General features: G+C 44.4%; 2 protein-coding genes across 2 annotated transcripts in view; both read right to left on the bottom strand.

Moving 5' to 3' along the window:
* Positions 1 to 15,677, bottom strand: part of cped1 (cadherin-like and PC-esterase domain containing 1) — a 107,076-nt gene that overhangs the window by 43,431 nt on the left and 47,968 nt on the right. The window contains exons 13-14 of the mRNA XM_079494737.1: positions 8,456 to 8,642; positions 5,583 to 5,757 (exon numbers count right to left, since the gene is read on the bottom strand). Of these exons, the coding sequence (XP_079350863.1) occupies positions 5,583 to 5,757; positions 8,456 to 8,642 (362 nt within the window). The remainder of the gene's footprint in view (positions 1 to 5,582; positions 5,758 to 8,455; positions 8,643 to 15,677) is intronic.
* LOC306916303 (leukocyte receptor cluster member 8 homolog) lies at positions 12,880 to 14,397 on the bottom strand (the record flags this gene model as incomplete). The annotated part of the gene is made up of 1 exon (XM_079494137.1): positions 12,880 to 14,397. One exon carries the CDS (start codon positions 14,395 to 14,397, stop codon positions 12,880 to 12,882), a length of 1,518 nt encoding a protein of 505 aa, XP_079350263.1.

Genomic DNA, 15,677 nt, shown 5'->3' with positions numbered 1-15,677 from the left:
TCAATCGCTCTGATGAAAACCGTGTTAGGTTGCACACAGGTGGTGAAAATCAACCATGCTGTTTTCGTGCTCAGACGCACCCACCCAGCCACCCACAGCTCCGTAAGGGAGTGGTTGCACCACTCAAAAATAGGAAGAAAGTGTCGCACTCTGGCTCCATATGCAGTGTTTTTATTGATTGACGTTTCAGCCTGCTGGCCTTCCTCAGAATCAACAAAGGTAACGTAACACATACGCGCACGCGCAAGCACACGCATGTTGAAGTAAGAATGAAGAAACGCCGCAGAATGTTATGTCTGACTTGTTGGTCACCATCCTTGAATGCTTATTGCTTACAGCAAAGGGAGCAGTTAGAGATGTTTGGCAATGGGCTTAGAGAACAATTTGTATATTATCCGATGGCTTTTCCTGAATTCTCTCCACTGTTTTCAGCCAAACTACGACCACATGTGTGATGTGATGGGATAGTAGAGGCTGGGGATAACAGATGGGAGAGGAGCAGAGAAGATGTTTGACACTGATTGATACAGACGGCTAAGGGCCCCAGGACACCCAAAGCCAACTATTCTCTTCCTCATGCTCTTCCAAAGGCACCCCAGGTAGAATCAGTATTAGCATATGTGGGTGTCTGTGCGTGTAAGTATGCAATGCATGTGTGAATTTGCTTGCATTTTAAAAGCCTGGCTGCTGAATAATGATCCATTATGGAGCTCTATCAACTACAGCCTGCCTGACCAACACTGGATGTTTGGGACACAAAAGTTCAGTCTTGATACGTATAAAACACACACACACACACACACACACGCGCGCACGTGCGTGCGTGCGTGCGTATGTATGTATGTATGTATGTATGTATGTATGTATGTATATATATATAAATATATATATATATATTCTTATCTATTTGTATGTACTCTCAAACACTTAAAAGATAATTGATTCCAAAATACGACTTATTTTATTTTATAGCCTACAACATTGAATGGTTTAAGGCCAAAACCCAAAATACATTTCTGATCTTGTGCGATATCATGAACCATCCAGACCTCTCAGGTCACCTGGTACACCGTACAGGCAGAATGCTTTACGTCTGAACTAAATATGGAAAAGCAGCGTTCAGTTTGTATGCACCACATAGCTGGAATTCTAAATTCTATCTGCTAAAACTCGGTTATTTTACGTCACACATCTAAAAACTATTCCTATTTAAATACGACTAAAACTAAATTAAATGTTATTCAAAAGACTGGCTAAAACTAAATCAAAATGAGCTGTCAAAATTAACCCTGCTTTGTACAGAGACTTATAATTCTTCTTCTGCACTGTAAAGTTACATTTTTATTGTTTTGTATTATTTGTAGCTTTCTTTTCTTTCTTTTTTGATTGCATTCAAATGTCTTTTTCTATTGTGTATTTATCTCTGTCCTGATTAGGTGTTTCCTATTAAGTGTTTAACTTTGTTTTGTTTTTTTTCTGAATTCAAATATCCTTGTGTTTCTTGTGCACACTGTATTGCTTTGTTGTTGAAATGTGCTATACAAATAAACTTTCCTTGAATAATAGCGGCAGGGTATTTAGAGGTGTCTTCAGTGATTTCACTTCACTCAAATATCACTTCCATTATCACACAAAATCATTTTGTGATAATCCTCCCTACTATAGAGTGTGCTGACCATATTCCTCCCTGTCCCCAGTTCACCCCTGGGGTCAAAAAAAGCTTAGATTTTTTGGCTGGATGGCCCATGCTTCATCCAATCAGGATAGAGAGGGGCCTTCCTTCAATCATGATCGAGCATAGGCGGGGCTTGGTGTGCGTGCTGTTGGCCTGTTGCGCGTCCCCCCACGTGTGCGTGTGCATGTGCACATCTTGTTAACCGGGGCGGACCGGGGGTTTTCCAAATCACCCAAATCACTGAATGTTCCTTTAAAAATATTGGCAAAAATCAATCCCAATCAAAATTCCATTGGAATTTTAATGATTATGAATAAAATAAAAACAAACAATTTCTAAATGACTCCAAACATCCTTTTCCCGACATTATGTTATGTTTTCATATTGGACAAGATGCATTATTGCCAATTGATATTGGCCAACTCAAAATGTTTGGAATATAAAAATAAAAAAAAGATCGTTATTTTTGTTGGAATTCTTGGATAGATATTTCTTATAGAGAGGAAGATCAAAGTTGCATTAGGGACTAGCTCATAATTGTGAGAGAAATTGTACCTCCTTCAAGGCCATGCTTCGGCCTCCAAGTGCAAATCCAGGAACAGTGGATGATGAAGCCAAGATTTGACAAAGTGTAAATGTTGAAACCCTGCTGTAGTTTAATGATCTGATATTGTCTGCAGGGTTTAAAATGTCATCACAATTAAATCTAAGCTGTCCAATAATTTTCACAGGCACACGGCCATATTGGCCCCCGGGCAAGATGAGCTCACACCACCCCCAAGCCAGATGTGAATGGTTGTTTACATATCATCACCGCTGGTCAAAATCTCCATATTAAATCTTTTAAATTATAATTATTTTACATAAATCAATGTCCTATTTTGTACTTTGTCCCATGACAGTGTTGTGCACATGTCATGCACATGTTACATAGATTGTGCATTACATTTTCCCATCCACACATACAATTATTACTGCGAACACTAGGCTCCGTGCAATAAGCGTTGTTTTGACCAGAAATGCCGCCTGGGAGGGGGATTTTTGGAGTCTAAAGCGACTGAAAGCGTGTGTGCGTGCGCAAGTGTGTGCAAGCGCAATCGGTCTTATGGCTAACAACAGATAGCCATCCGAAGCTAATGTGAGTAGCCTTTCCACTAGATCGGATCAAAACATTTTATACAACTGACTTAAAGTAGCCTACGTATTTTGGCGCTGGTAGCTTGCCGACAATTGACGTAGGCTACGTTTTATGGCGGGGAAAGTGTTAAGGAGGACTTTACTGTGAAGGATATACTGTACGTGTATAACTGTACAGTTGTCCTCATGTATCTGCTACTCTCAATCCCCAGCCTTCCAACGAAACCACCAACAAGTACAGATCATATCTACAGTACTGAGTCGCTGCTTTTATAAAAAGCACATCTGATCCAAATAAAAGTTGTTTTTCATTGCAAATCCGATATTCATGGTATTTAATTTATAAGTTGTTGACTCGCATAAAAGCAAAAGAAATTGTGGTCCTGGGTAAGTTGACATGCTAGTGTGTATAATTCACCACAATCGGCTACTTGCTGAAATTAATATTTCCCAAATACTTTTACAATAAGGTTGATGCTTCATGATTTGTCATTATTGTCTCTTGCCGGTCAATCTAATGTGCTTTGAGCAACACTGCAGAGTAATGAGTGACTTTGAAAAGTAGCGTTCCGCGGTGCTGTTGAAGGACTGATAAAACATGTTGATGTGGCCGCAGAAGGCTTTGGTTAAATCCCAGACATGACAAATGGCGTAGAGACGTGATTTTTCGACAGAGCGGGTTGATTTAATTTTGTTTACATGCAAAAAGATTTCGTATTTGTTGCCAGACCAGCATCTCGTTAAATAAGGGCTTCCTCTGTGCTGCAAATTGAAACCGTCACTTGTTAAAATCAGCAGAGTATATCATTTGAAACTCGTGACAGAAATGGCACATTTTATATGATTTGTTAAACCAATTATAGCGGAACTACAACTACTACACAAAGACACAGCATAGGTCCTTTTTACCTACTTTCCGCAGAAGCTTAAACCTGACGTTCTTGATTACTTACTCCTTTTACAGTACTGTATTTGCCGTAGACTTTCTTCCATATTTTCTCATAATTGTCGTCTTGTACACGATGTGAGCTTGGTCGCCAATAAGCCATCTCTCTAACTGGCATGGTGTCTGTGTGTGCGGTCTGTGCACATACAGTAAGGGAGCATGCACACTATGTAGAGGCACGTGTGTTAACTTTGTACACATTTCCTGCAGGTGTGTATGCACGTGTCAGTATGTGAGGATGCAAATGTGTGCGTGCGTGTGCGTGCGTGTGCGTGCGTGCGTGCGTGTGTGTACATGGATGGGTGAGTATATGTGTTGCTGTGTATGCGTATGTAGGGTGCAATTCGAGAAAACAAAAACAGATGGGGAGGTTTCTGGAACGTCTTATTTGTCAAAATAAAAACATGAACGCAAACAACAAGCAGCATGTAGGATCTGAAACATGTAATAACAAGACATACAGTCTAGTAACAGCATGGCCTCAACGCACAATCTTTAGCTATTGAGAAATAAAGGTAGGTAAGATAAGTACTGTAACTAGGTGTGCAATTTGAAAATGAAGCTACTCTGTATATTAGTGGCTGAGATCTTGTCAAAAGGGTGAGGGTAGCACAAGTGGCTCAGACTAGCCTGACCAAAAGCCTAGCCAAGGGGGACACAGGCACACACAGACACCATTCAAATCTGAGCAGGATTTACCCCTTTGAAATAGCATAGATTTAGCCTAAAATGAGCCTACTCCATCAACCTCTGCCAAGCTATTGCTAGACAACTAGCCTCGATACCCGGGCTTTCATTTTCGTCGGCGCACAAAAATTAAAGCCTGGAGGAACGCATTGGCCGCTCTGGGCTAGAAGTGGGAGTCAACCCTTCCGGATAGGCGTCACGTAACGCTGCACTGGGGGGGGAGGGTCCGGGGATGAGGGACAGATCGGTGAGATCCAATCAGGGCGTGCGCAAATCTCTGCCGCGACCCGCCCCTCTAGACCACAAACCTAACATGTTAGCTCAGGCTACTAGACAACCAACTAGCACTCCAGGTTACGGTATACAAAACAGCATACGGGGAATGAAAACAATAATGCAATGACGACATTGTTTTGTCACATCATGCAGCATGAACAGTGACTGGTCTTTAGAAAGGGTGGGCGTGCACGCGCACGCACGCACGCACGCACGCACGCACGCATGCACGCACGCACGCACACACGCACACACGCACACACGCACCTGTGCTTTGACCACGGTTTGTTGAGGAAAATTGCACATTCAAGTTTCAATTTAATCATTGAATCAGACCGCCATAATGTAAGCAATTTGAATGGCTGCCCATCTGAATAGATGATATAAATGTTCTGGTGTCATTAAATGTAGTCACAATTTAGACTTGACAGGGCAATGCTGTCAGTCTCCAACAGTCCCATGGGCCCAGGTCCAGCTGTGCTGTCTGAAACATTCTGTCCCAGCGGGTCCCTGTACTGTACTGTACTGTACTGTACTGTACTGTACTGTACTGTACTGTACTGTACTGTACTGTACTGTACTGTAACACCCCAAATCATACTGTATATACAGTTAATATGTGTGTGTGTGTGTGTGTGTGTGTGTGTGTGTGTGTCTCACAATTTTTTTACTATTTTTAGCTATTTCCAATGCCAACCTCTTCATGTCCTCACAACGGATAGTAATTCAAACGCGTGCGTACGTACGTACGTACGTGCGTGCGTGCGTGCGTGCGTGCGTGCGTGCGTGCGTGCGCGCGCGCGCGTGCGTGTGTGCATGCGTGCGTGTGTGTGAAGCTACTCTCCTCCACCTCTCACATACCTGCACAAAACTGCACATCACATGATCTCCAAACATGGGCAGGCTGGGCCGGCTGTCGCGGTACACGTGCAGGGTGTATATCGTCATGACGACGGGCTCCGTCCCTGGCACCGCTTCGTCCGTCACCAAGATGTTGATTCTGCTGTTGCCAATGGCAACCGGGTAGTTGGCCGTCCTGTGGATAAACACCACAGCTTCTCAGAAACAGCACACACAGCGCTGTCAGCAAGATAGTGGTGGAAAGTAACTAAGTACTCAAGTACTGTACTGTACTGTGGTCAAGTTTTGAAGTATTTTCAATTTTCAGTACTTTTACTTCTTCTACACTATACATCTCAGAGGAAAATGTTGCACTTTTAATCACCTACAATTAAATAAAGTGTGTGTGTGTGTGTGTGTGTGTGTGTGTGTGTGTGTGTGTGTGTGTGCGTGCGTGCGTGCGTGCGTGCGTGCGTGCGTGCGTGCGTGCGTGCGTGCGTGCGTGCGTGCGTGCGTGCGTGCGTGCGTGCGTGCGTGCGTGCGTGCGTGCGTGCGTGCGTGCGTGCGTGCGTGTGCACGCGCATGGAGAAATATATAGTAGTAGTAGTGGTAGTGCCAAATGTGCAACTGGTATAAGTGTGTGCGTGCGTGCATTTGTGTGTGTGTGGGCCTGAGAGAGGTCAGTCAGAGATCACAACTTATGAAGTTGAGGCTGAAATCTGAGGTGCTGACAGGAGAATTCTATACACATAACATACACAGTCCTTTTCAGAGGGACACTGCCTAATAATCTCTGTGTCTGAACTGTAGTCCAGGGTTTTCAAAAGGTGTCTCCATTTCCTGTTCCAGTTCATATCAGTTTCTCATAGCTTTATATGATTGGCTCAGCAGCAGATTTAAATTGGAAACACATGTCATCTTCAAATGTGTTTCCGGTTCAAATCTGCTGCAGTGTCAAACGCTTTCCCAGAAAACACTGATTGAATCTGCAGCCTTCAATCGTAAACAGAGGCTTTTTCAGCTTCACATTCAAATGAAATATAGTAAAATAAATTGGGATTATTTTACAGGTTTTGCCGACATCCGATACCGATAATGAACGATTAATAGCACACCAAGTTCTGAGATACTGTCTTGTCTTAATTGTTGCCTTGTCTTATCTCGTTATGTCTTACAATACAGTATATGTCGGCTCATCTTAACGGTATGAAGCCAAACACTGATCCCAGGAATGTGTAAAATAATTTGGTTACTGGGTGACGTTACGTTGATCAACACAAATTATTATAAAGAGTATTTTGTGTTACTCGCCAGTACAGCTGCGAAGAAAATCATCTTGGTTAATTGGAAATCTGAAAACTCACCTTCACAGAGACACTGGCTGAATGAGCTTTCATCATACTGTACTCCTGAAAAGATACTGTACAATGTAAGGAGAAAGCCTGCTACTTTTGAAAAAATATGGGGTAGGTTCTTTGAGGTTCTTCCGTCAATATCTCCTCTGGGTTGATTTTGTTTTATTTATATTGTTATTTTTATTTATTTATCCGAGTTGTTGTCAAGTGGTGTTGTGTACAATACAGAGTAATGAGAGCTGTGTAGTTTACCTTTCTGGGGTTGGGGTGGGGGGTGGGTGGGGGGGTTTGTTTTTGCTGTTTTTTGTCTTTTTCTTTTGAGTTTGTCTTGTCTTGAAATCATGATTCTGTAATTCATTGTTTTGAATAATGATGATGTCTGCATTATCAATAAATAAACCTTAAAAAAAAAAAAAGGAATGTGTAAAATGTACATGTAGCTTGTAAATGTCATGTCGAAAGAAGACGGAGAACAGGAATGCAGATCTATCCCATTACTTATATTACGGTCTTAAATTCCTGCAGAATAGGAAAGGTCGTGGTTATAGACAGCATGTTGTTTGTCATGAGGAGTCAATATGAGTTAATGTGATGAGGAGCAGCACGGATCACTTCAACCAGTTCATTGTCACTCACTCTGACCTTTCTTTTCAGGAAATCGAAAAAAATAAACATTTATTCCAATCAATTATTTAGTCAGAAGCTTGTGTTAATACTTTTCATTAGGTTAAATATTCTGTTCTATAGAGCGCCAAAGTCCTGACGTCACTCGCTCATCACCTGGTTCACAGAAGTAATTTCTCTATGGAGAATAAGATGGGGTCATCTTAAAATCATTGTGAAAAGCATTGTGGTTAAAAGATAAAAGTGAAATTGTCGGGGAGGTGGCTCTGTGTCGTTTACAACCGTCAGTCACTCATATTTGATACCGTCTGTTTCTAGTGAAAATGTAACTAATTCAGCAGCAGTAACATTAGCTTGTCGGGATGACATGTTTATTTTTCAAACACAGTTCTTATATGAGGCGATCTAAAATCCTCCTATGGGGATTACAATGCAAATAAAAAGTACATGAACCCGTGGACTTGCGCCCTCTACCGATATTGACATCAGACTTCAGTGCTCTATTTGGTTCCATTTGTACACATACTCTCTGTTGGCCCCACAGCAGAAGTTAACACTTTCTCTAAACCTGACTTTTTTCCAATTGTCTCTCCCTGCTGAACACGCTAAACCCGACTTTTGTTTTATATGTTTAATTCGCAGTTTTTTGATAACGTTTTACACATACATGGTTTCCCTCGGACAACCTGTGATACGTCACATCTTTGGATCCCGTGACCCAAAAAAACACCACTGACACTCGATTCTCAGGGCTTCTGGGAAATGTGGGAGGTACAATCGCGACAGGGTGATTCTTCAAAGGTTAGTGAAAATCTGCGGCAGGGAAACGATGTTTATTATCGATTCCCATGGGAGTCAATGTGTTAAGAAACAGTGTATTAGGCAGAAAGGCTCATATTGCGAGGCTGGTCTCACCTCGGTCCTCTGTGCTCATCGAGGTGGACGCGGCAGGCGGAGCTGACAGGCTCGGGACGGATTCGAACCGTCACCGTGTCGAAGGGCACCTCGGCGCGGTACGTCTTCACCCAGGGACTGAACGGTGGCGTCAGGACGAGTGGGGGGTCTGTGTACAGCTGTCTGAGATGTGGGTCCACACAGCGCTCTGGACACACACACACACACACACACACACACACACACACACACACACACACACACACACACACACACACACACACACACACACACACACACACACACACACACACACACACACACACACACACACACGTAAAGTTGAGTGATTGAGAATAAACTCATACTGAGCACACGTGGTAAACTAATTGAAGGATATTTTCAGTAAGGACCCCATCGACACACGCCGTGGCTGCCAGAATCACCATCAGCGCCAGCAGACTTGGCTCACTAAAAATGAATAAGACTTGATTATATTAGCACACCATGATACGTGTGAGTACAGCTGGTCTGACTGGCTTCTGTTCAGGGAAGAATCTTGCCCTGGATCAGCTGACACCTACCAGCTGTAGAACTGTTAACCTGAAGCCAAGCTTGTAGGTTAGCTATTTTCGCTTTTTTGTGAGTTTCTTTTATTTATTTTTTGGCTTTAGTTTTGTGATGAGTTCTGAGATGTGAGTTAGTTTCTCGCCTCTCCATATGATCAGGTATTTGTAGCTCTGAGACTCTTTCAACAGGAGTCCCCCCTATAGTGGTTATGTTACTGATAGTTGGAGTGTCAAACAAACGTTTTCTTGAGAAGAGGGCCTGTTGAATTAAATGAAAGCCTGATTGCAGGTTTTGAAAGACTAAATCAACTGAGGGGGTGACTGAGAAGATGTCGTCCGCGTAAAGGTGTAATGCACTGTTTATAACTCAACTGTTAAAATAATGAATTAAAAGTGTAAATAGAATCGGGGCTAGAATGGATCCTTGATCCTTACTAATATTTAAGAACTTGGATTTGTGACCCCCAGCTATAACAGCTTGTGATCTACCAGAAAGGTAGTTTTTAAACCAGTTACAAGATTTATGATCAAAACCTATTGATTGCCTTAAACCATTTCAGAAGTAGACCATGGTCTACTGGGTCAAAGGCCTTGGATAGGCCAATAGAACAATGTAATTTACCACCTTAGTGGCAGCTGACGCAGTGCTGTGTCCTGATTGGTGGCAGTTCAAAATGTTATTTAGCGACTTGAGTTGATTATTGACCTCTAGTATCTTAGCAAGGAAGGGGAGTCTAGAAATTGACATCATCTGAACTGTAGGACCACCTTTGTGCAGAGGAGATACATGTGGTTTCCATAGAGTGGGAATACTGTCAGTTAATAAAGTTAGGTTAAAATATGTGTTATTTATGGGTCTAAAATAAATCAGTCTCCTGTAGCCTTTTTAGGATCAGTGGCAGATAGAGCCTCCCTTATCTCTAAGCCAGAAAAGGGTCTGAATGAGAATTTTTGGGGGTTAGGACTATCATGGACAGGATTACTAGGTGGCATGCCACAATTCCCAAAGAGATGGCCTGCGGCAACAAAGTGCTCATTAAAAACTTTGCACAGTTTTTTTGTATTACATGCGCAAGAAGAGCGCGCAAGTACTGTAATCGGCTGCGTATGTCAGTGGCGTCGCTCGGCCAATCAGGGACCAAGAACAGCGATGGGTATGTATGTCGGTACATTCCACCAGCCAATGAGAAACCACTGTTCTCAATGACGTAACCAAAGTACGTTTAAATTTTGTATAAGGTCAATATGGGGTATGTATCGGCTGGGTATGTGTGTCAGCGAGCTTTAGGACTCAGAGCAGCAGTCGTACCAGCAGTGGTGAGCGCACCTGCACCTCATGGCTCAAGTTGGCAGCTCGACAGAGTGCATTTCTAGTGGTTGTCTGTAGTAATATGCTTGGGTTGAGATGAGAGTTGACATTGGGACAGTGTTTTAACAGTAATGTCAGTGGTTTGGAACAGCAATAATCATAGGTTTGATTCCTAGTGAGATAAATATACAGATATAGTTTTATTTATTTTTAACCATTATTAGGTTAGTTAGACACTGTATCTAGGTCTAGGTATTACTTTGGGTATACGTTTTGGTATAAGCTTAACAAGACGGGGTCTGGATCCAATGTGGAATTCATGTCATCTATGATCCCATATTTGGGCATGGTTTCAGACACCACAAAATTTAAGATTAGTAATATAAAACATGGGGAGAAAAATGTGAAAATCTGTCACTGATCGGTCCAGCGGTTTGCGAGATTATGTCTGGGCTGAACAGACACATGCAAACACACACTGTAAATCCTAAATTAACAGTAAGTACAAGTTTGAGGTACTTTTAATTTACCTGAGTAGACCATTTTTCGTTTGTACTTCTACTCCACTACACCTCAAAAGGCAAAATATTGTACTCCATTACAATTATTTGACAGCTTACATTACAAGTTACTTTGCAGATTTAGATTACTATTATTACAAAACATACAAAAAAAAAGTGAAATGGGACATTCTGCATGATTATCTTTACTTTGATACTTTAAGTATATTGTGATGCCAAATCGTTTGTGAATACAGGCCTTTTACTTGTACAGATTCTATGTTATGCTACTGCTAATTTAACTTGATCTTTTCAATTACAATTCTAGTCTGATGAATTTGATCTGAATGAAGTGGGACACTAGTACTACAGGTAAGATTACAACATTGCATGATATGCAAATACCCAACCTAATGTATATATTTATATTATCCATAAATTCACAAATCTCTGCGTGTGAGTGTTATTTCCGTCCTCGTGAAATCGTTCGATCAGTGGTTGTACAGAACCAATGTGCGGAAATCTTGCAGTCAATGTTGGTGTCGGACATCGCTTGAGCGCACATCTCTGCATGCATACATTTGTGTGTGTATGTCTGTCATTTGCATATGTTGTGGTACCATTCAACCTATCTACTTCAAAATGTACCGTGTATTGCTGAGGACCCAAGGAGAGTGCAGTGACCAGTGTCAAGTCGGTCGGATGAGCCCTTGTCCAAAACCAGCATGTGGACATTACAGTCAATGTTGGCGTCGTACTTACAGTAATGGCACCGTTGCAAAAAAAAGTTGGGTGTCGGCCCTCTCCTTCCTTCCCTTGGAAATGACACACCACACGACGCGATTGGCGGGCATGGCTCGCAAATTACACAAATTATGGAAGTCACCTGCTAATTATGCGAATCACCCACGAATAACGTAAAAATGTTGGGCATCGCAATTGAATGATGAATAGGACATGACGCAAATGACCCGAAAAGGTGTAGTCCATCTGATGATGGTTCTCCAGAACGGGCCTGCTCTGTCCGTGTGTCTGACCTGTCTATTGTAATAAATATGATGACATAGTGCCAAAGTCATAGACTAGCCTCCAAGTACTATGATAAAAGGGTGCTGCACTACTCTGACAACAGGTACAATAGCTATTGCATTGCAGAACTGAAGGGGCATACGTTCCGAAAGGGCATCACTCCTTCTGTTCTACAGTGCATCTATGAATTCACGAATCTGTGTATCTGTCCGTCTTGTGTTGTTGTCAATGTTGTTCCAGTAACTACATCTATAATTGTTACGGCACTACAGATATGCCAAAATACAGAGATGACCAACGTCATAGACTGGCCTCCAAGCGCACAGGTCGGGAACCGCACAGGTACTGCCCGTGAGGACTCCCTAAAAAACAGGTGTTTCGCCCGGAGACTTCCCCTTACATCCTACAGTACATAACATCACACACTGTGTTGTGTGCCTGATGAGTCAAGCTAAGCTAAGCGGTTCCTGAACCTAAAATACCGGTTTATAAAACTCTAATGGTGGGCACGCCTTCCTTGTTGTCACATTATGCTAGCCAATGTTAGCACACTAGCTGGCTACCCAGTGAAAGCGCGCTTGCCTTCTTGTTCAGAATCGTGCACTGCTACGTCCTGCTAAACCACGCCCATCTGTCCGGAACAGCTGGTTTTCCGTGAGTCCCCTACCTCGGATGGCGGCCATCGCCCACAAATGACAGATACTGTACTAGTGTTTGAAACAGCTGTTAAGAGTGGGATGAATCATTCTGCACCTACGCCTACGTCTTGTACCGGAGTCCCTCATCTTGGTGGTGTGTACACCCTTGTCACCACTTCGACCTCACGAGTCTAGCCACAACTGTCTGTACTAGCTGAGGTAGGCCGAACTGCAGTGCATTTATACTATAGGACGGGGATCCCCCTGCCACCTTCCCTATGCCTGATTTTATACTTGTTTACACACTGAAAATAGCAGATTCTACAAGTTCACATGGCACAATGCGTCGTGACTTGTGAGCATGTAGATCTGCTATTTCTGGTGTGCATTCATTCGTCAATCAGGAAGCAGCCAAACAAGCTGTGCTGGCTTTACAGTCTATCTTGTTGGGGTCCGAGGGGAAGAAAGTGACCCCCAGCCCAGTAAGAAAGGCCATGCAGGAGTCTAAACAAGGGAAGCCCAGAGAGGACTGCACATACTGCACCGGCACATCAGGTCTGAAAGTTTTGAGTATGGCCCTGAGAGCACCTTTCCTCTCCCTCTCCACAAACATGTCTATGAGGTTAGAGGCCATGCGCGGTGCTACCCGATACAGCTTAAAGAAGCGATAGAAGTTGCCCAGGGCCCAGGCGGCACGGAGGGCGAGCGCGTGAGACACGCACGCATCCTGCTGCAATGACGGGCTCAGGTACACCAACTCGGTGGTCATATCTCCAGAGCTCTTAGTGAAGATGTAATACAGCAGTCTGTACGCCGCAAACTCTCCAATGTTCTCTGAGGGGTTGTCCGCGTACAGGGCTTTCAGCTGAGTCTGGCACTGATTGAACTCCTCACGGTCACCCTTCTCCAGGGCGATGCGTGCGTGACACTCATACACTTCCACTGTGAAGTCTGTACGCACCCCTTGAACCGTGAGGTCCTGTCGTATGGACTTCATCTGCTCACAAGCATAGGCATAGTCCTGGTGGGTCGTCCAGTGGGTCTTCACCGCCTGCAGAGACTTTCTCAGCACGTGTACGGGGCGTACGGTAGAGGAGTCCGGTGCACAGGTGAGCCTCAGGTAGTTCTTGGTGATGTCCTGGCTGGTGCCTACAATGGGGCAGTCCTCCCAGCTGACCCCTTCCTGGGTGCTGTCTGGCAGGTCTACATTGTTGATGGACACCACTAAGGGCTCAGAGCGAAGCTGGTTGTGGAAGCGAGCCGCTCGGCTCTGCTTCTTGGCCTCGTGGTTCGGATCGTGAAAGTCCAGGCCGGCGTTGCTGGCTTTTTTCCTCTTCTTGCCCATACCAGGAGCAGAGTCCTCCATGTTTTTCCTTCCACCTCCTCCTCTATTGGCTTTTCCTCCTCTGCCCCGCCCCCTCTCTGCCCCGCCCTGCTCGTTACCATGGCTGGGGTCTACCTTCGGAGTCGGTCTGGACAGCTGAGGCTGCAGGTCGGTGGAGATGCTGCTGTCTGACTGGGAACCGGAGTCGCTGTGTAGGGTGGGTGACGGCGAGCGCGAGGAGCAGTGGGAGGAGCTGGAGGAGGGACTCCGCTGCTGGGAGAAGACGTTCCTGTATCCGCCCAGTCCTACGCCCATGCCCCGCACACTGGCCGCCGTGCCTCCTCCTCCCCGACCGACCGAGCTGTCCACCGTCCGCTGGGATGGAGTTGCATCCCAGCGGGACTGCTTGGCCTTCAGTTCTGGCAGAGGCTCACGAGTCCAGTCAATCTTGTAGGCGGAGCCATCCTTTAATCTATCCTGCAGAAGCACCTTCAGCACCTTCTCCGTGCAATCCTTATCCTCCTCTGTCTCACAGACCGTGAAGCAGCGCTGTACGAACTCCTTCATGGCCTGGGGCCAATCCTGGGGTGTCATCTCCTTGTGCAAAGTTTTCCGTGGCCGGAGCCTATATTTTGACATACTGATGATGTCAGTAATATGACAGATGACATCTCCGTATTTGGGCATGAGTGAGAGACACACACACAGACAAAGATACAACGGGTCAATGAGCAGCCTGAAGCTTCTTCACGTATATCAACAACTGTCTGAGTCTGACCCATCGTTGTCAAACTCTGCATGTGTATCGCCGAGGACCCAAGGGAGTGTGACGCTGGTATGAAGTCAGTCGGATTGGCGGATGTCCAGAGCTGACAATCTAACCGGTATACCCATTACATGGATCTCCATATATGAAGATCTGTTCTGGCAAATATGCTAAAATATGCCCATATAAGGAGATCCCTGATGTCATATTACTGACGTCATAGACTGGCCTCCAAATACTATAATTTTGGGTAAAGCACCAAGTACAACGGAGCATGGCCTAGTATAAATAAAAATCACACCAGTGTGAAATGAGGGGCGCTCTTGTCATCGTACATCAATTCATGTTAGCGGACATTTGACATTGCTACATAAGCTACATAAGGTGGTCCCTTATATAAAATGTGTACGATTAATCTACAGAAATGTGTTAAATCGGCCTCATGGTGGCGCTATAACAGGCCGTTGAGAAATATTTGGGGCAGAGGTTTGTCGTTGGCATCCAGGGAGTGTGTGTGCAAAGTTTGGCATGGATCGGGCCAACGGTGGCGGAGATTAGCTGGTAACAGACGGACGGAAGGAAGGACGGACGGACGCGCACACACACACACACACACACACACACACACACACGGACGGAGTGCAAAACATACTCTCTCCCCATGCCTTCGGCCTGGTGGAGACAATACGCATGAGATTGTGCTTTGCGGATACCCCAATCCAAAACTTGCATTGGGTCCCATTTTTCTGGTCTTTGGAAAGACCTGGCCAAGGAATTGAACCCTGACCTCACAATCTCAGGGCGGACACTCAAACTTTGACAGGCTGGAATGGTTTAGGGTTGACGACAGAGTACAGCACCTTGCAATGGGTCTGGTCCACAAGATTCTCTACACCACCAAGATACCCATGTACCTGTCTAAATACTTCCTTAATGTCAACGAAGTCCACACCCACAACACCAGAGGGAGTTCAACAAACCATGTGCAACCAAGATTCGGCACAAACAAGGGATTAAATTAATTTTGCTCCTATGCCACCAAAATGTGGAACGCCCTACCAACAGTCATTAAGACATGCGAATCCCTTGACTCCTTCAAAACTGCTCT

The sequence above is a fragment of the Electrona antarctica genome (genome assembly GCF_951216825.1).
Source record: "Electrona antarctica genome assembly, chromosome: 23".
Classification (NCBI taxonomy): domain Eukaryota; kingdom Metazoa; phylum Chordata; class Actinopteri; order Myctophiformes; family Myctophidae; genus Electrona; species Electrona antarctica.
Note: the sequence above shows the minus strand (reverse complement) of the source record. Positions and strands in the feature narration are given on the sequence as shown.